Raw genomic sequence first — 22,056 nt, 5'->3', positions numbered from 1 at the left:
CACCACGGGCCTCCTGTGTGCTGTGGTGGTGGGCTGCTAGCTACTCAGTCTACTGTGTCATATCCAAAGCCTGCCTGACTGTCAACCCTCTGTAATTTGGGCCACAATTCATCGCATGACAGATGAATGTTTTAATTGTACGCTGACCTTGATGAAATTAATGGATGCTATATTTCAAATAGGAGTCCAAGGGGTGATGTAGCGTGCGTGTGTGTGTGTGTGTGTGTGTGTGTGTGTGTGTGTGTGTGTGTGTGTGTGTGTGTGTGTGTGTGTGTGTGGTGTGTGTGTGTGTGTGTGTGTGTGTGTGTGTGTGTGTGTGTGTGTGTGTGTGTGTGTGTGTGTGTGTGTGTGTGTGCGCTGGTGGAAGTCTTTCTCCACATGTCAGATTGAGTGTGTTAAATGTCCTAGTGGAAATCTCCATCTTAGAGCCTTAGTGGAGGTTTTCATACTGCCAAGCTCTGAATATCCCTACTCTTGGTTCAATCCACAGCTGTTTACCAAGTCTTATTCTGAAGATGTACATAGAAATTGAAGGGAGAACCTAATCTGTGCGTGGGCACCACGGTATGCTTGCTCAGTATGGCTATTCATGGCTGGGACACGAACATCAAATCCCCAGAGAATACAGGGATTTTGGTTTGGGATTTTTACAATTGGATATGAAACCTATTGTCAAAAAGTGCACTGAGGGTTTTTTGTAGAAAAAATGTTGTGGGGGAAAACAAACTCAATATACTTAAAAATAACTACAACCAAATCAAAACTGTGTAGAAATGATAATGACCCTACATTCATACAGTTTCTTGACTGTTGACAGTGTTCATAAAATCATCAAAACCAAAAGCTAGACAGTCAGGAAGCATCCAAAATTCCAAAAACAATGGATAGAGGACTATCTGTTGCCAATTTTGCCAGCGAGAACATATAACACATTTTCCGTCCGGCCCTCAGGAACATGCTAAAGAGCGATTGCCAATCCCCTGTAAAAATGAGTTTGACACCCCTGCTCTACGTTGTTGTTGCGCTCTACTGTACCTACACACTGTCAACAATACCTCAGCATGGTGCAATGGCTAGTAAAGTAGAGGTGGGTGGGGTTATAGAAACAGAAATGATTCCATTCATATTGGTGTTAGCAGAGCGGTCCGTCTCTCCCTCCCCTTTCTCTTCCTCGTTGCAGGTCTTACTGAGAGCGGTCTAGCATGGATTGGGCTATTTTTTTTCTATCCTTCACAAAAGGCTTAGAGAGTGGTCTCTTTAAAAGGTTAACAATGGGCCAGGCCAACCTTGGTTCTCCATGCTTGTAAATGCTGCTGGAGGATTCCTGTTTACTCTTGACCACGGGGGAAGCCTCTCTATCTGTTTAATGCTCAGCCATAGGCCTGCATTCTAACTCAACGTCCAGTTATCGACCCCACCTGCAAGTCCATGAGTCTGCGGCGCCGACCTTTAGAATGGTACGCTGCCATTGTAAAACACCAGGCCCCAGATGGACTATGCCCTCAGTCACATGAGCGGCTGCTCATGCGTAAACCAGCCTAACTTCCTGCATCGGCTCACCAGATCCCAATGCCTTAGAGGTCCGAGCGAGCATTCTACAGCCTGTTTAACAGTAGCTTCACAACATTCCCCCTGTCCCACCGTTCTCTCCGAGAGATTTTTTAACTGTCTGGATTCTGTTGCTGATTGCCTCTGAACGTGGTGTTGATTAAAAAGTCAGCATTGTTCAGCCTTTCTTGTTCTCTCTTTTTTTGTAGATCCTGGGAGTACAAACAGTTCAATAGACTGCGTGTGAAAGTGTTTTTCGCCGCCAGCGTCTGACGAGGGACTGTGCTGGAGAGGCAGGGCCTAGTGCACCGTGCTGGGCTCCTGGAATCCAATAAAGTTCTTTATTCCAGGGCTGGGCTGGGGCCGACGTGGAGCTAATCTTTGATCTGAACTAGGAAGCGGAGGGCTCTGGAGTGGGCCGCGCTGGCCCATTATTTATGGGAACATCAAAGGCCTGCACTGATCACACTTGTGTCTCTTATCTGGCAAAGAAGAAGCAGCCACAACAACAAAAAGTGACTGGGAGGAAAGCATAATAACGAGCGTGTGTAAAAAGGTAGGGATAAAGGAAGGAGTGAGCGAATGTTTGAAACAGCAGAGGAGGATGGAAGGGGCTCAGGAGGAGATCCCCAGATTAGGATTGATCAGACCGGCGTATGTGGGCCATCCGCCTGGGAACACCGCCCGCCCTCCGTCCGAGAACATATCGGACCTCAAGCGGATCAGAGCCGCTCCTCCCATCCTCTCTCTGTTCCCATGGAAGTGAGATTGCCAATGTCAGGGAGCCCCACTCCCTACCTCCCCCGTCCTCCTGTCTCCCCCTGCCTCCCACTACCACCACCACCACCACCTCCACATCGCATCAGAAATGTGACTGGCCTCAAACTGCTGACTTGCTCACAGTCCATTGAGTTTCCTCTCCTTATCAAATTACAGCCACCTCAATAACCCACTCGCTGCAGCATGCCGGAAGAAATGAGGTTTCTCCACCGCCCGCCCGCCCCTGGCACTGCTCTCCTTCTCCTTCCCCCGCTTTCTTTCTTTCGCATAAAAAAAAGAAAACGCAGACTGTTGGGGGGGAAGGTGCGTGTGTAGATTCGAGTGTGTGTATGAGTGTATATTGTTTGTGTGTGTGTGTGTGTGTGTGTTTGATGGCCCGTCGGCTGCACATTGCTGATTTGCAGACGTGGGCCAATGTCCAGATGGTGGGCGCCTGCCTTCTAGGGGACGTTTTTACTTCCACCCCGACGACTGCTCAGTCACGGCAGCCTGCTGAGACCCCAGCATCCCCCTCGCCTAGCGCATAGCGCCCAGAGGCCAGGGCTATCTGTCCTGGGTCACTGCCCCCCTCTGTGCCACCAGTACCCAAACACCCCATACTGGACTGTACCTCTGTCCCCCCCAGTGTAGAGCCTCTCCCTGCCTTCTCCCTACAACAACAAGACATCACCTGGTATTTACAGTTCCTCCCATGTGATGAGAGCTTTGGGAGACCGTCGGAACGGACCACGCAAGGTCATCCGTCTCACTCTGGCTCATTGTGCGGCGCCGAGTTGCAGTTATTACAAAGTCACAATGAAAAGACTCATCCCTTGGTCAGCTGTCTAACAGTCTGATGGATGTCATTTAACCTTCAATTGCAGCTGCTTCCAGCTTTAGACACCAGTAAATACACCACAGAGGAAAGTTGAAAATAAATTCCCATCATGCCCCAACTCCCATTTGCTCTTCTCTCTCCATGCCGGTGACACGTCGCCTTCTAGGAGTTAAATGATTTATTTTTAACCTCAACAGCAATCATGTTTGCTTCTAATTGGCCCAGATGTATGTATGCAAATGAGGGTTGGGGCTACATTTACAGGAACCCGGTGCAGGGTCCCCTCTTCCTCGAATATGAATTAACATCAATATTTATCTTACTCCTATTATGTAATTTCCTCCACATTCACATACTAATTGTTGCAATTAGCATTAAATAAGAGCCCCAGTTCAGAGGGAATAACCTGCTGGTGAGCACTTACACTGACGCAGACACACAGAGAGAGGGAGAGGGGGAACGAGAGGAGAGGTGGAACGAGAGGAGAGGGGGAACGAGAGGAGAGGCGGGAGAGAGATCAAGCAAAAAGAGAATGAGCAACAAAGAGTGATTTCTTTCACCAGATAAAACTCTTAGAAGATTCAGATTGTACAGTTTACAGCTTCTGTTCGAGGGGCTCTCCGGTAAACAAAATCAAAAAGACAGGTACAGATAAAAATAAACGCTGGACCTAAATCATTTGATGAACGCGCAAACAATGGCGGGTGCGGCGTGTAACATGAAAGCTTAACCGAGTGCCAGCGCCAGTTACCAGAGAGGCTGGCTTCGACATGCTCGGCCTCCCCCAGGTTTATTGGAGATGACGTGTGTGTGTCAGTGACAGTGAATGTCCATGTTGAGGGGGAGTAGATTAGATCAAGTCCCCTGTGAAACAGCCTTGTCTGCTTCCATTGAGCATCCTGTCTCGTTAAATAAACAGGTATGCCTGGCCAATAAGCAGGTGTGCTGACATCAGAGGCGTGTTGGGAATACCGGAGCTGATTGTAAAAACCCATAGAGTATTCTTCAAACACAAAGCCTATTTGACTGACTTACAGCTATCACGGGGTATCCGTGGGTAAAGTCTTACATGAAGATCAAGTGAGTGATGACTGCAATCTTCAGGTCCACTGGTTCTACATACAGTACCAGGCTTGGTGCTCAGTCCCCTATGGGATGTTCTGTCTTTGTGTGAACAGAATGGTAGTGGGAGAGAGAGTGTGAAGATGTGACTGAAGATGGAGCGGACCTCACTGGTTCTCCAGCCCAAACAAGAGGCCAAAGCTTACCCAATAAAGGAGAGGAGCTCACTACTTTAACTGAGTTGGGAAGTGCCACAACGCTGGAAACCCACTCAAACTCTCCTCATCGAATCACCCCACAACTTAGGGAAGTGAATTCAGACCTTCATTGAAAAACGAAAACAGAGGGCTGGTGTATATAGCGTGTTCAAAACAACAGGGATAATTAAATAAATGAAAAAGTGAATAAATCATGTTTTCCCTATTCTACCACTCCTGGGCAATATCAATGTGTTTGAAATGTGAAGCTGCAATTTGCCAGCCAACATCACACTTTGAGCGTAGAATAATACATGTGAAACATCGACCAAAATAACAGCAGCAGCCAGGCCCTCAGCTAACTTACTCTATACTGTAACTTAGATTGTCTTTTTCCCTATATCGTGGTGGGCATAGCTCTCTGAGGGAAAAGCCCCTTCACACAAATCACACAGCTATATAAATCTAAAATCCTGCAGCCTTTGATCTGCCTTCATACAGTATCATCAGAGGAGCCCATGGCCTTTGCTGATACAGTAGTACAATACTTCACTACAACAAGGCCTTATGGGGGTTTAGTAGTACAGTTTCACACGCAGCAGTGCATCAGCTTGATGTAATGTAGTTTCCATCTCTTCATCTCCTTCTCTTCATCTCTGCCTAATGGTACTGCCTGGACCCCCCAATAAAGAGCCTGAAACTTAATCTAGCACCAGAGGGGAAAAAATGTATCGCAAAATCATCAGAAGCATTGTTTACAGACCAAATGAAAGTGAAAATAAATTCTCAAATGAGTGTTGCTAGTGCAGCCGTCTATAAATCCAGCAGAAGCTGGGCTGCTGTCTTAAAGTGGATGGAGGGAGCTAGGCTCTGAAGTGGATGGAGGGAGCTGGGCTCTGAAGTGGAAGAGCAGGTGGAGATGGATACGGTGGCTGTCTTACGCACAGAAACCTCCCTCGTAAAGTATGTTGAGGAATGGAGAATTTATGAGGCTCAGATATCTCACTGCCGGCCTATCATTTCCATGACACTGTCACCGTAATTCTCTCCAAAACTGCCCAAACCCAGAGATAAAAATGGCCATCGCAGTCAGAGACGAAAGAGAGAGGAAAAAGGAGAAAAAGGAAGAGAGGAGAGAGAGAGAGAGAGAGGTTAGGGCTGCCTTATCTATCTGTAGCACCTACTCTCTGACAGGTTGGAAATTACAGAAAAACACACCAGCTCCATAAACAAGCGGAGAGTTGTGAATACTAGAAAATGTCCTGTCTATTTTGCTTACAGTCAAGGAATGTGAGAAATTTTGGTCAATTGGAAGATGAGGCAAATTGCTGTTTGCACAGCATAAGATCTATCCCCCACTACCAGCACAACTCCTCTGATTCACAATGTCTTTTACCTTTGAGATGTGTGTGTGTGTGTGTGTGTTACAGAGGAGATTTGGGGTGTTTTTAGAGCGCTATCATAGAGTAGGTGAGTACACTAGAGTGTATTAGAGAGGGCAGTGCTGCCCTGCGAGATTGGATTCTCACCCATGAAATGTAAGCACACAGAAAACTCTCGGCAGCAACAACCTCCAATTTACGCAGCAATTTTCCACTCGCTCTCGACAGAGCTAAATCGCATTTGTCTCCCTCGCATTGATACCACTCTGCCCTAGAATTTCATTCACATTCAGTTAATTAGCACTTCCTCTCCAAGCACCAGAAAGAGCAATCATTGGAAAAAATGAGCAGAGTCATTTATTACAGTTTATTACAGTTCATTGAGGGAGCCAGAATGCCGAGGATATCAGACTGATTACTCACGTTAGCACTGATAGTGGTCTGGCTGACAAAATAAAGTTATTTACATTACAAAAACAGTTGGCTTGGTAAATTAGGCCTTTCTCCGCATGACAATATCTCCTCTGACTGCGCTGCTTCGACGTTTTCTTGGTAAAAGCGGTGTCTTTCAGCCTTTACGACCCTCTTTGAAAACGTTAATTACTACTCATTACTTGCTACTGCTAAAAGCTAGCAATGTGGAGTTACAATTCCGATTCATTAAATTAGAAGCAAAGGTTTGAACAGTGGTGAGAAATGGGAAATATCTGCTTGTTCAGAGAGAGTGACCCCATAGTAGCTCATCTCTCCTAACATGAATAGCATAAAGCAGAGAGTAGCCGTGAGGGAGGGGACAGCTGGTACTGACCCCACCTCCAACAGTCCCCCTGGAGACATGCAGCACATGATCACTCCTATAGTCTCCCAAGGACATGCTGTACTAATATGGCACTCAGACACACTCAGACTCCCTCACTCACACACTGATTTACATTCATCTGAATCGCATATGAACACACACATGGGTGCAGTTATCCATGCATAAATGCATGTGCAAAAACCTATAGAGCATATGCACGTAGTCCTACACACACACACACACACACACACACACACACACACACACACACACACACACACACACACACACACACACACACACACACACACACACACACACACACACACACACACACACACACAGCACGTGGAGGCAGTAATTTGTAAGTTCCATTTTTTAAGGCGCCACAGCAGTGGTCCTGTGGGACCTAATAAAACCTCCTAAGCACATGGGGAGGAACCCCGAGGCGATGCTCTTTCCCACACAGCTCACCTTGATAGATGATTGGAGAGAAACACAGAGGCGTGCTCCACTAACAAACTGCTGCAAGACAAAACAACCAGATTTAGGCTCTCAACGAAATGGAGACAGACGGGGAAGGAGGCCACTGATTTGGGGGAAATTACATAAGCTTCTTCACACCTTTTGAGGTGATTATCCAACTAGTGGAGAGTAATGAACCTCATTCCTGTTCAGTTGCCCGCCAGGAAAGAAGAAGAGTGTGAGCGTTTTGTTTTGTTTATTCAACACATAGCAGGAAGGTGTATAACGGCCCACTTGTTATTCTAATAACCATCTAATGGTGATTTGTTCTGTATGCGAGTGTTGACAGGAGAGGCAGAGATGTGATGGGAATTAAAGGTATTACTTCATATTAACTTTAGGCGTTAAAAAAGAATGTGGCGTAACTGACAATTCAGTCCCACCTCTGAAATAAATAAAAAATGACAATAAAAGGGCTCATTTGATTTGAAGAAACAAAAGCAATTCTAAATGTACCTGGTAGAGGTCATCTATTTGGTGTGTGCCGGGTGGCACACTCCTCCCCCTCACTTTCATTTCCAAATACCTTTGGACTTTTTCACAGAGAACTTAAAATCAATTTCAAGCCCCATTTATTTTTATACACCAGTACATGTTGAACCACAACATTACAGTTCAAATATTGATCTTCTTTAGAGGATGACCCCTGGTGCCTTTTAATAGTAATATATACCGTTACCGGCTTCCAAATGAGAAGCTAGCCACGGCAATATTGCAAGTCGAGGCAGAAATAAATATAAGAAAATCACTAAAAAGTGTCTCTGATATGATAAATGATTTCCTCACGCTGCAGTCGCACAGCACACACTGGTGCTGATAATGACCTTTTGAAAAACTAAATTTCAGTGTTTACCTAGAGAACTATTTTTCACGAGCCCCGTCTAACTGACAGAGGAAAAACAGCTTGGCCGGAAGGGAAGGAGCACGAGGACGAACGGAGAAACCGGTAATAATGCTTTGCTGTTCACTACTGCCATTAAGCAGGGTGGTGATAAAAAGGTGGTGGCTTTAATAGCAGGTGATGGCTGTTTCACTTCTATGGTCACTCTGTTAACTCAGCACACAAGATATTATGTCTCATTTGAGAGGATCCAGCTGAGAGGAGGAGGCTTGAAGGACAGTATGAGAGTGACTCTACATTATAAACATAATAATCACAGCTGGCTAAGTTACTGCAGTAAAGAAATAATTGGAGTCAAGCTGCTCGGGCTGCTTAAGCGTTTTACTGAGCCATTCAGAGAAACAGAAAACCTCAGGATAGATTATATTTCAGTAAAAACAGTCACCCATACAAACATAGTTCTAATGGATTTTCACAGTGGGGTTATCATCCTCCATGTTTTATCCCTGTGTGTGTGTGTCTGTGTGTGTGTGAAAGAGAGGGAGATAGAGAGAGCTCCCGCATTGTAAAGACAAGGAGGCATTGTGTCGCATCTCTCGTCTCTTTCCCCTCTCGCTGCCCCCTCAGCCTGCTCCGCTCGCGGTCTCTCTTTAGCTAAAGGAGCGCTCAAGCGGACGTAATGGTGGCGATTGCAAAACCAAGCGAATACTCTTGAGCTGTATTAAATCTCTGCATAGAGAATGAGGCCACTGAGATACAGGGTTGACGACACTCAAGTTCACTTCCCTTTTTGATCACAGGCTGCTCTTATAATAGTCCTATGATAATAGTTGTAAAATGCACATGGTGGCATGTATTGGTGTTGCCCCCAATAAAACACTCAAATACTGCATTATACTTTCTTTAAATGAGGAGAAAAATGATGTTATGATTCCGGGATCTGGGATCAGTTTTCCTGAGACAGTAAATATTTGACCTGAATAGCGATTACAAGCTCAATTAAATGGTGTGTCATGCTATAAAAAAAATCTGGATGAATACTGGAGGCTGAAGATATCCACAACAGCACTTTGTTTTCAGGAAGTGGAGTATATTAGCAACAGAAGCACTGTGCATGCTAATCGCATGACACTGTAGGCTATGCATATAGAAAGCTTGGTCAACTCCAGGCTAATGCGTACCATTAATGACTGGAGATGTTTAGCATTATTGGCAAAATGTAAATATACATTTATTAATGCACTGCACCCCACTCTAATGTTAAGTACGCATTCTCCTGTGAAGCATTGTGAATCAACACAAATCCTTCCCCCCCCCAAAGAGACAGAACCCTCAAACTCCCACAATACGGCTTCATGCATGTGTAAATCTATTGAACTGTTTGTGACATTCTTCTTTGTGGGGAGGAAATGTAATTTGGTTCCATTTACAGCGGTCTAACAGAGTCAGTCGGTAGGTAGCCTTAAGAGAACTACTAGTCACAGGGAGGGAGTGTGGCGTGACTCGCATCCCCTCTGAAGAACTAGGCAGCCCTCACTCTGCTCAGCTCACACACCAAATGAAATTTCAACATAAACGACTGAGCTGTGATTTACAATTCTCCTCCAGAGCGGCGAGGAAAAGTGAGAAAACATTTCAATCAGTCCCCTCCGCTTTTGTTCTGCTGTTATGAATTTGCTGTTTAAAGGACAAAACAGCTGAATGACAGAGAGAGAGAGGGCCTCCATAGGAATAATCCTAGGCAAAATACACAATGAAACGTATTCCCTGCCAATGAAATAGCGTTTGAAGTTTTTGAATTGAGTTTGATTGAATCAAAGTGAATTGCGTTGCATCAAATTGACTGCATTAAGGAGTCAAGCCCAGCTTTCTTGGTGACAAAATGAAATTATTTAAAATGCTATGAATGCATTTCGAATTTATGAAACAGAAGATGGAAATATAAAATAACTTGTCAACAGATATAAAAAAGGGGAAAGGTGTTGTAAACAGCCTTCACTTCTCCAGGCCCTCTCGTAATCTTCAAAGAATACCGGGTCCAGCTTTAACAGTAACCATTTAACCATAAAGGCCATGTACAGTGAGGGTCTCATTCAGCTTCGCGCAAAAACAGACAACCATTCTCAGTTAACCTTTCCCCATGAGGTCAGTGGAGGGGGAGAACCCAGCCCTCCTGCCTCCTCCACACTCTCATTCCAAAGCCCAAAGAGGCTGTGGCTCATTTCTCAAACCCATCTCCCATGCACCCACACAGCCCATGTAGGAACAGAAACCCATTGGCCCCCAGTTTCAGACAGCGTCTCCATTTACAGCTGTCAATAGTACAGCTTGGCCTACAATAATTATCCCCTAGAAAGGCCCTGTCTCTTCACCGTTAGAATTAACCCTATCCTTGGAGACCTGGAACCTGAATCCCCCATACTGTCAGATACCCCCCCCCCCGGCAAAACAGCCTCTCACTGGGGAGGCAGTGGAGGATGAAGGCCTGAGCCGAGGGGGAGGGATAGAGGGATGCAAAGATAGATAAAGTGGTGAATTCCCAGTTCTCTCCACATCCCTTCCTCCACGGCCCCTATCTTCCCTCCACTCCCGGCTGTGTAGAAGGGATCACAGTGTCGACGCAGACAGGAGTCGGTTACACTGAGAGAAGAGAGATCAGTGGCCGCTGCTGTGGAGGAGGACGCAGACCTCCCCTGGGCTGCCTGCCTGGTACACCACTGACAGAGGAACAGGTGAAACCAGAAACCAGATGATCCCTCCCCATCCACACACGCATGAAAGCTCCCTTTAAAGGTTGACTAACCATTTAAGATGCTATTCAAAAAACGGGTGAGGGGAAATGAATAACGCAAAACACCCACAGAAATAATCAATAGATATAACAATAAGGGTCAATATCAACACAGCAGAATGTAATGATACAAAATCCAATTACAAATCAAAGAAAGCAATTTCAGAAATGTGAGATCTCCAGATATGGTAGCAGGCTCAAACAGAGAGACATGTAAGACATGCCTTAAGAAACTCCCTCGTTTTAATTGAACTGCTTCCTACTTAGATAATATAGCTGCATTTACGACCACAGCCAGATGCCCACCCAAAGCCTGCTAAATAGAAAATCCATGGGATACAAACTGAGGCCCAGCAACTCTACAAGCCACAACTAAATACTGTGGGTTTACGTATCCCACCCCAACATGTGTATCAGAAATATATTTCTACTTTCATATACAGCAGTGAAGTAAACGCCCGTACTGTAATTCATCAGTGATGTCAATATCAGACACCATAAGTCATGGAATATGCTTCCGTTAAATCCTGATCGACGGAGGAAAAAGATGACATCATCTCCGCAGACAGACAGGCAGCTTTTCACATGTAGTAGAGAGTCCCAAAATACCCTCTGAATTACAGCAGCGAGAGGTAGCATGATACTGCCATTTTGGAATCAAAATAGCCGCATTTCTCTCATTACACCACAGGGAGTCTCTTCTTGTGTTAATGAAAACAAACATTTAGCCAAGATTCATATACACAACAACCCACTACAAAGAGCATCAAATCCGCCTGCCGTGGTACATCAACCCAGTGAAACTGCCGCTACGCAAAACAGGAAAAACTATTGGTTCAGTAATCTTTTATGTAATAAAACTCTGTACGCCTGTGATATCATACAGCTTCATGTTCCAACATAATACCCAAAGCACTCAGAGTCATTTTAATGCGGTCTCCCCTTTTTTGAATTCAAACAAACTGCCAGGGAAAAGGCTTTCACCTCAATCTATTCTCCTTATAATCTCTGTGTGTCTCTTCCCTCACACAGGCGGCTGGTGCGTCTGGGCCGAGGTGCGGAGAGAAAGAGAGGTGCAGAGGATGCAGTGACTGTCTGAAAAGGAGCGATGGCCACGATACAAAAGAGGGGTCAGCACAGAGAAAGGGGGAGAGGAGAGGGCTAGAGGCTGAATCTTGATTCAATGAATGAGTAATTTCCCAAATAACACTGCAGGAGTAGGATAGGCCCGTTGGGCCCCCATAACAAGGAAATGTGAATCATTGATTCATGTAAAATGCTTTTATATTTTGTGAAAACATCCTTTTTGAATTTTCTATGAATTCTGAGGTGTTACTCCACTTAATAAGGATATGGATTGAACAGAGCAAAACATTTATAGGTTTGAAGCAGGGACTAACATTATATATATATAAATATGTGACATACAAAAAGTAATATATTATTTTTTACTAGAGTCAGCCACAAATAATATGGATAAATACAGTACAGTATTCTTGTGTTTCAGATAATAATGTTGTCTTTGTAGACCAGCCTCTCTATTTCCATAAGTCAGTTACAGCAGAGGTAAAGTTGAAGAAATTCCCAATTGTCATACATATCACCCTTTGTTTCATACACAAATATAGACCCCAACCCCCATACACACCCATGCAAAAATATGGACACACACACACACACACACACACACACACACACACACACACACACACACACACACACACACACACACACACACACACACACACACACACACACACATTTCCGAGGCCATGAATAAAAGCAGTGTTTCCTTGGGGAATCCTAGCCCTGGCTTCTCCACATGAAGTGTGTGCTAGCGGCACCTGGTCCTCCACATGCCTGTCCCCCTCTGATGGCCTAGCCGTCGTGGGCCCGCGCTGGACAGATGGGGAGGAGGGGAGAGGGCCATTACCCTGATGGGGAGCAGGTTTTAAAGGGGGAAGCAGGAGGCTCCATCCTGCCAGCCTTACCATTATTTGCTTCAATCACTGCAGTAACACACTGTTTACTGCAACACATCCTAGTGGTAGTAAAAACACAATTGAACAGGCGACCACCCCCCCTCGCTGAATTAAAATGTTTTGAATAATTTAAGAGATGCATATGGGCCCGCTCTTAACAGTCACCTTGTTGGGTAGTTGTTTTCCTCTGCAGAGTGAATCTTAAGATTCTCTTAAAATTTCACAAAGCAAGAGGGACCAGTGACAAGGAATCAATTAAAACCAAAAATCTAAGCTTCATATAATTACTCAAACAAATATCAATGTAGATGATCATGACAGAAAAGTGAGAGTTGCTCAATGTCCCCCTCTCACAAAATGCACATAAGTGACTGAGTGTAATTTTTTTAATCTGAATTTCTCAGTGAAAAGTGTTGACACACAATGGAAAGTGACAGGACAGTATGACCATAAAATGAGCAGTAAAATATGCAGCGTTACAATCACAGCAAAATGAGTCATGAAGCCGAGATCTAAACAAACATGTCGTATCCCGGTCTCACGTCACTAATTCATGAATTCCCTCGTTCAAAACAGCACGGCGTGGATTAGAGGAAAATAAAAGGAGGGAATAAAGGCTGAAAAGGGGAAAATAAAGGAGATGACCCCCCCTGTCTGTGTTGGAAGGGTCAGGGTCGGGGTTGGGGAAGTACTTGGGGAAACACAATGCTATCACGTGCTGCCGAGCAAACGGAGGAATGCAAGAGACGGAGAGAGAGAGAGCGACAGAAAGAGAAAGAGAGAGGGAGGGAGAGGAAGAGACAGAAAAAGAGAGGAAGGGATGGGGATAGAGAGACTTACCTGGTGTAGGTAGAGGAAGGCAGGGGGACAGTGGAGGGAGTGAGGTAGCATCCCGGAGCCGGAGAGAAGCAGACAGCCTGAGTTGGCCATGGAGCTCAGCGTGTGGTAACAGGATGCTTTGCGCATTTAGCAGGAAGATCCTTCGCTCTCTTTCCTCGCTACTCTGTCTCTTGCTCTCTCTTGCTCGCTCTCTCGTTCCCACTCACTCTCTCTACTCTCTCTATCTCTCCTTCTGGCACAGCGTACCACTCTCTTTTTTCTTTCTCCTGCCCTGGTCTTTCTTCTCTCTTGTTGTGGTCTTTTATTCCCTACTGAGAATTTCTCTTTCTGCTTTTGTGTGTCTATTGCAGTAGGTAACCACGGTAGCCAGCCGCACACTGACAATGTGCATGTGCCACCTCTCTCTCTCTCTCTCTCTCTCCTTCCCTATCTCTCTCTCTCTTTCCCTATCCCTCTCCTGCTCTCTCTCTCTCCTCCCCTATCTCTCTCTCTCCTTCCCTATCTCTCTCTCTCTCCTTCCCTATCTCTCTCTCTCTCTCTCGCTTGTCCCCGGCGCGACTCTGTTTACTTTGGAAGCGATAAAAGCCAACATACGCATTCAGACACAGAAGGGGAGGTTCTGTGCAAACCGGGGAGAGGGAGGGAAGGGGGGTTGTAGAGTCGACGGGGGTGGGAGTTGGGGTTATAAAAGAGGTGATGTATTCCTACATCAAACAGGCCGTGTGAATAACAGGGGGGATGAAATGACATCAGAACAGCAGCTGATCCTTGGCATTAGCACCTCGTGGGATGCTGCGTACAGCCTTTTAATTGCAGGCTCCCCCCTCAGAGCCTAATGCTGTCCACGGTCTCCCTCCGTCTATGCAAGAGCTGCACTCAAGGACACATACAACATGTATGGCAAATTTTAATTCACAGCATCCATAGAAGTCTGGCAAATGTATTCACAAAGCCCCGTTATTCGCTTTAGCTTTGGCTGTGACATCTCTCTTCATCTGTGAGCAGTAAATATACATCCGCCCTGACAGAGAGAGAGTCTATCCATAAATGATTTACGCTACAAATGTAAAGTCCCTTTTTAATCTTTTTTCCTTCTTCTGTAGAAACAACAAGGGGCTTGATATAAAACGCAATGGAGCTCACATAAAGGCTGTGTGATGTTAGCCTTCAAACACAACAAACACAACCCATTAATGACACAGGGGTAGCTACAATAATATCGTTGTGAATTTGGTCACTTTCCCACCCAGACACAGACAGACCATCATAATCACACCCTGCTGTGGGAGACGACGCATGTCCACTGTGCCGAATTAACTCACTCTGGGACACTCCATTCAGATTCAATCAGCCCCATTCAGATAGTATGCAGGGGGGAAATTACACCAGGAAGGAGTTCAACTAACCCCTACTTCCTATTCATTAGTCCCAGACACTGGGACAGAGCACAGATTGCAGATTAGGGAATACCAATAAGTGGCACAGCACAATGTGTAATACTGTAATAACATTATGTAATTGTTGGCTGATATGTTTTGTACATCTAATTGTCGAGCTGAACAGAATGGAGGGAGAAGTTGGTCCTCTGCTAAATGACCAATCAGCATGATCTTAATTGAGACTTGGATAAGGCTGAGGCTGTGTTAACTGGAACTCCAGTGGTATGACTGCATGTCTGCACGACTGCATGTCTGCACACGTCTTGTTCAGGTCCAAGAGCCTGTGTTAAGTACAAGCAGTTGGCCAGTATTACCGCTGTATGTCACTGTACTGTAGAACACTCTCTGATCAGATGACTTGGCTAGAGCCAGCAGGTGCTGCTACTGATGCAGAGAGAGACAGATAGCTTCTCTCTCTCTCTCTCCCGCTCTCTCTCCCTTTCTCTCCCTCTCCCTCCCTCTCCCTCCCTCTCCCTCCCTCTCGCTCCCTCTCTCTCCCTCTCTCTCTCTCTCTCCCTCCCTCTCGCTCCCTCTCTCTCTTCCTCTGTCTCGCTCCCTCTCGCTCCCTCTCTCTCTCCCTCCCTCTCGCTCCCTCTCTCTCCCTCCATCTCCCTCCCTCTCCCTCCCTCTCTCTCCCTCTCTCTCCCTCCCTGTTTATAATTCAAATGAGCTGTGTCAGATCACTCCCTTCAAAGAGAGAATTGCTGGAATGTTCTCCACTGTGCCTTTCTTTGAGTCATGCAGAATCAAAGCTATCTAAATGTGCTGGAGATCCTCAGTTAACTCCAGTAACCTCCAGACCTATTCTTCCAATGAAAAAAAGAAGAGAAACCATTACTGTAGACTGTTGATGGAAATAGGAGCTGACTTCCAACATCCAACACACAATGACCACCATCATCACTGTCTTCTATCACCTCCTCCTCCTCATCATCACCATCATCACCATCATCGCTGTCTTCTATCACCTCCTCCTCCTCATCACCATGATCACCATCATCACTGTCTTCTATCACCTCCTCTCATCACCATGATCACCATCATCACTGTCTTCTATCACCTCCTCCTCCTCATCACCATGATCACCATCATCACTGTCTTCTATCACCTCCTCCTCATCACCATGATCACCATCATCACTGTCTTCTATCACCTCCTCCTCCTCCTCATCACCATGATCACCATCATCACTGTCTTCTATCACCTCCTCCTCATCACCATGATCACCATCATCACTGTCTTCTATCACCTCCTCCTCCTCATCACCATGATCACCATCATCACTGTCTTCTATCACCTCCTCATCACCATGATCACCATCATCACTGTCTTCTATCACCTCCTCCTCACCATGATCACCATCATCACTGTCTTCTATCACCTCCTCCTCCTCATCACCATGATCACCATCATCACTGTCTTCTATCACCTCCTCCTCCTCATCACCATGACCACCATCATCACTGTCTTCTATCACCTCCTCCTCATCACCATGATCACCATCATCACTGTCTTCTATCACCTCCTCCTCCTCATCACCATGATCACCATCATCACTGTCTTCTATCACCTCCTCCTCCTCCTCATCACCATCATCACCATCATCACTGTCTTCTATCACCTCCTCATCACCATGATCACATCATCACTGTCTTCTATCACCTCCTCCTCCTCATCACCATGATCACCATCATCACTGTCTTCTATCACCTCCTCTTCATCACCATGATCACCATCATCACTGTCTTCTATCACCTCCTCCTCCTCCTCATCACCATCATCACCATCATCGCTGTCTTCTATCACCTCCTCCTCATCACCATGATCACCATCATCACTGTCTTCTATCACCTCCTCCTCCTCATCATCACCATCATCACCATCATCACTGTCTTCTATCACCTCCCTCCTCCTCATCACCATGATCACCATCATCACTGTCTTCTATCACCTCCTCATCACCATGATCACCATCATCACTGTCTTCTATCACCTCCTCCTCCTCCTCATCACCATGATCACCATCATCACTGTCTTCTATCACCTCCTCCTCCTCATCACCATGATCACCATCATCACTGTCTTCTATCACCTCCTCCTCCTCCTCATCACCATGATCACCATCATCGCTGTCTTCTATCACCTCCTCCTCATCACCATGATCACCATCATCACTGTCTTCTATCACCTCCTCCTCCTCATCATCACCATGATCACCATCATCACTGTCTTCTATCACCTCCTCCTCCTCATCACCATGATCACCATCATCACTGTCTTCTATCACCTCCTCCTCCTCCTCATCACCATGATCACCATCATCACTGTCTTCTATCACCTCCTCCTCCTCCTCATCACCATGATCACCATCATCACTGTCTTCTATCACCTCCTCCTCCATCACCATGATCACCATCATCACTGTCTTCTATCACCTCCTCCTCCTCCTCATCACCATGATCACCATCATCACTGTCTTCTATCACCTCCTCCTCCTCCTCATCACCATGATCACCATCATCACTGTCTTCTATCACCTCCTCCTCATCACCATGATCACCATCATCACTGTCTTCTATCACCTCCTCCTCCTCATCACCATGATCACCATCATCACTGTCTTCTATCACCTCCTCCTCATCACCATGATCACCATCATCACTGTCTTCTATCACCTCCTCCTCATCACCATGATCACCATCATCACTGTCTTCTATCACCTCCTCCTCCATCACCATGATCACCATCATCACTGTCTTCTATCACCTCCTCCTCATCACCATGATCACCATCATCACTGTCTTCTATCACCTCCTCCTCATCACCATGACCACCATCATCACTGTCTTCTATCACCTCCTCCTCATCACCATGACCACCATCATCACTGTCTTCTATCACCTCCTCCTCCTCATCACCATGATCACCATCATCACTGTCTTCTATCACCTCCTCCTCATCACCATGACCACCATCATTACTGTCTTCTATCACCTCCTCCTCCTCTTCATCACCATGACCACCATCATCACTGTCTTCTATCACCTCCTCCTCATCACCATGATCACCATCATCACTGTCTTCTATCACCTCCTCCTCATCACCATGATCACCATCATCACTGTCTTCTATCACCTCCTCCTCCTCCTCTTCATCACCATGATCACCATCTCCACTGTGGCAACCTGATAATATTCATAATAACGATTATTATCCCCATCCCCTTGTCATGTGTTTCTCCAGTGTGTTTCTAGTTGGCCCAGCTATGTGATTCCTCCTCTGAGACAGGACTCACACAGAGGTGGGGGAGATGAGAGGCACAGGAGATGCAATCAGCTGATTTGAGACATTACTGTTTTTAAAGCAGGTGATAATATCCCTTCAAAATATAACAGTGAAACACCAGGTAATAGATCAAATACAAACAGGAAATATGTTACAAATATAGTGATTTTCCTGTGGGTCTTAGAGGCTGGTGTGGTTGTAATGTAGTCTGTAATGTAGTCTGTAATGCAGTCTGTAATGTAGTCTGTAATGTAGTCTGTAATGTAGTCTGTAATGCAGTCTGTAATGCAGTCTGTAATGTAGTCTGTAATGTAGTCTGTAATGCAGTCTGTAATGCAGTCTGTAATGTAGTCTGTAATGTAGTCTGTAATGCAGTCTGTAATGTAGTCTGTAATGTAGTCTGTGATGCAGTCTGTAATGTAGTCTGTAATGTAGTCTGTAATGTAGTCTATAATGTAGTCTGTAATGCAGTCTGTAATGTAGTCTGTAATGCAGTCTGTAAAGGCGGAAAGCAGCAGTGATACCATTAAGACTCCATCCCCTGAGCTCCGAGCCCAGTCAGCAATAATCAGAGGCAATAGAGGCAGTGGCTAATGCAGCCCAAACAATTGGAGGCACATGCCTGTTTCCCACTGTTTTACCATATTGCCATGATCAATACTGACTACTAGCAATAATCATCATAAGAGATGACTGTTTATATCCTTACCTCTGCTCTCTCTGTCAGTCTACTGCAGGGTTTCACTATGGACACAGCTCCCCCATCAGGAGGACAGAGAGAAACAGACAGGAAACACATGTGTACAACGCATAATAGGAACATGATATGACCAAATGTACACATGTTGATACATATTCAATGATATTTTATCACTCGCTGTCACTTGTTAGTGAACATATTGATATAATCAGTTAACTGATGTTCCAAAAAGATCACTGATCTCAGAGTATGTTATTTGGTCCAGATGTTATTTGGTCTAGAGTAGTCTCTCTGTGACCCAACACCCCCTCACTCCCCCTCCTCTCTCCGAGGAGACCTCTGGAGATCCTTTGAAATGAAAACAAAGCAGCAGCAGTGTTTTGTGCTGGGTAGATTACTGGAGAGGCAGCGGGGGCCTTTGGAAGGGGGACCCTTGGAGTGCCCCTCTGACAAGCCTTCCTCATTATCTGGCATCGCCATGGCGCCTCGGAACCCCTCAGTAGATGAGGGGGCACACGAACGCCATGATCAGCGTGTCCTCAGGGCGTGCAGCGAGGCGAGGGTGGTGCTCTCGCTAAAGGTCCACTGATTAAACCTCATGCCCAGAGCGCCTGGGATCCCCACTAATTAAAGGTTGTGTCATAGCAGCCTAACATAACAAACTTCTGACTGCTGCTCCCTCTGGTTTATCATAACAAGGACATTTTACAGACTTCCCGGCCACTCTCCCCGCCCCACCCCTCTCATTTTCCCTGGCATCCCTGGCAGAGTCTTACGCCAGTTGGTTCAGGATGGGAACGGGGCGCCAGGAGGACAAGGCGGGCGAGTGTTTAACCTGCCTCTCACCCGTCTCACCGTGCCAGGCTCTTTGTGGAAGAGTCAGCGCTCCTTTGTCTGGGCTCATAATTAAGGCAACAAGGTACTAGCTCTCCCGCTCATTATTTCTTCACTTTGTGTGCAGATCGGAGTCATTAGGAAGGCTGTGCCACGGGGGGCTGCTGGTGTGATCACAGAGACAGAACACGGAGTTATGAAGGAACAGGATTTGCTAGTCTTTCTTGCACCAAATTAGCCGCGTTTGTCTCTCACTTGTCTTTTAAATGTCAATAGCCGGCTACAGTTAAAGTATTGGTTTTGGCTACACAAAGCTGTCAAGTCCTAATAACATTGATGAAAGGATAGTTATGGGTTAGGGAAGGGGTGGGTGAGTTTGTCTGTCAGATCTAAGCCACTAGGATATGCTGTTGCTGTAGACCCTCGCTACAGACTTCAGGCTCTGGTAACCACCACTGTAAATGGATTCTGAAACAGTGCTTGGCTTTTATATGATGTCATTCATCCTCATATGTTTTCGCCCGGCGCGTTTCACAATCACGGCTTTCTTTATTGCAAACTAATGCACCCAGTGCTGGGATCAGCAGGTTGCGTCCGGCCATCACTCACCAGCCTGGGAGAGGTCAGGCCTTTTGGACTTTTGAGCACTCTTCCGTCTTACTGCGACACTGCAGAAAGCCTGAGGACTCACCATGCTTCCCACACAGAGCTGCCGTATATCACCTCGCCCTCCCCCCTCACCACCACCACCCCTCTGGCTCTCAGAGAAAATGAAAGAGAGCGAGAGAGAGAGACGAAGGCTCACGGCGGACAGTCAACGTCAATACTAGGAAGCTTTTACTGGCTTCTCCTCCTCTCCTCTCTGCCTCCGGGCTAGGAAGTGCCCCAGCTAGGAGCGGGTGATAGCCCAGGTCAAAACAGTGGGAGGGTTAAAGGTGGGAGGAACACAAGCGAGGGTTTTGCTCAGGCACAGGAGGGGTCAGCAAACAGGAAAGGGTCAGGCTCTGTTAGCCCTGCAGGGCCCGGTGAACCGGAGAGAGAGAGAGAGAGCTGACAGGGCAAAGGGACTGCCATGCAAGGGAATCACATCAGATCGATGATGAAATATTTACTGTCCCTCAGAGAGACACTCTAGGGGATGTTGTCACGTAGTGCATGCCTTGGTTTCACTGCTTAGTATGACAACCATGTCCTGCAGTACCAAGGGGTCACTATTTGACAAAACAATCTAACGCATGCCTAACTGAAATGTCATAAGTGAGGAGGTATTTCAGTAGGGTACTTTTGATTGAAAGCAAATAACAAGTAATACAAATAGCGTCATTACACATGGAATGCGTTGAGCAATGAAACGTCAAATTATTCAGAGCATTATTCTCCTTATGACATTTACAAACTTCCTGACCTGCCTCAACAACGCTACTGTAGCAACTGTTACCATAGCGGCCGAAGGCCCGAGGCAAGGTCAATTACAACGATTGGTCCGCTGACTCCAAGTGCATTCCATTCGGAACAGATTGGTCATGCCCAGTAATGTCCTCTATCCAGCAGGCATACCTCTCACCATCACTCTTTAACCGACAGCAGAGAGAGAAACTCCAGATGGGTTTCCATCTCCGCCGTGCCACCGTCTCTCCCTCCCTCAGGGGTCAGGTGTTCAAACCATGGCCACCACGTCTTCCTCAACGTCTTCCTCAGAGGATCACAGGGAGACGGCTGATACATCAATACCGCCTCTCCTCCACTCCGCCTCAGATGCACATATCATAACAGAGTAAATGAAACCGGAGGTGTGATTGTGTGTGGTGTAAATACAGAGTGCCTGCCAGGCTGCCAGCCTCTGTCTGGCCGAGGGTGCCCAGAGCTCCTGCTGTTGTTACCGGAGAGGCACCCACGCCGCACGCACACACACACACGCACACACACTCACACACACACGCTGCCACCTTTTAAATTCTCTCCACTTCACTGCCATTAAAACATAGCTTTGGGGACATATGCACAGACACAGATTTACTGTGGACTTTGGTGGAACCGCAGGAGGAGGAGAAAGCCAATAGGTTTCAGAGGTTCCATTCAAAAGAGAGTGTAATATCTCTGTGTGGATGTCATGCCTCTTTTCCACTAAACCCAAATGCTGAGGTATATCTGTTCAATATTTCACAAACGTTCTGCCTCCGCGCCAAACTGTTGAGGGCACGATGCAGAGGATATTCCAACAGAGATGTTCATAA

The 22,056-nt window shown here is 46.2% G+C and overlaps 1 protein-coding gene across 11 annotated transcripts in view; it reads right to left on the bottom strand.

Moving 5' to 3' along the window:
* LOC106601438 (RNA binding protein fox-1 homolog 3) overlaps positions 1-22,056 on the bottom strand; it is a 380,636-nt gene that overhangs the window by 80,022 nt on the left and 278,558 nt on the right. The window contains exon 1 of one of the 11 annotated variants that reach the window (XM_045720261.1): positions 13,565-14,019. The exons of 9 other annotated variants lie outside the window; for them this stretch is intronic. In XM_045720261.1, the coding sequence (XP_045576217.1) occupies positions 13,565-13,690 (126 nt within the window). In that variant the 5' untranslated portion in view covers positions 13,691-14,019. Of the gene's footprint in view, positions 1-13,564; positions 14,020-22,056 lie in introns of those variants that run through there. One more of the 11 variants, XM_045720267.1, reaches the window with a different exon arrangement.

Source organism: Salmo salar, chromosome ssa06 (genome assembly GCF_905237065.1).
Source record: "Salmo salar chromosome ssa06, Ssal_v3.1, whole genome shotgun sequence".
Taxonomy (NCBI): domain Eukaryota; kingdom Metazoa; phylum Chordata; class Actinopteri; order Salmoniformes; family Salmonidae; genus Salmo; species Salmo salar.
Note: the sequence above shows the minus strand (reverse complement) of the source record. Positions and strands in the feature narration are given on the sequence as shown.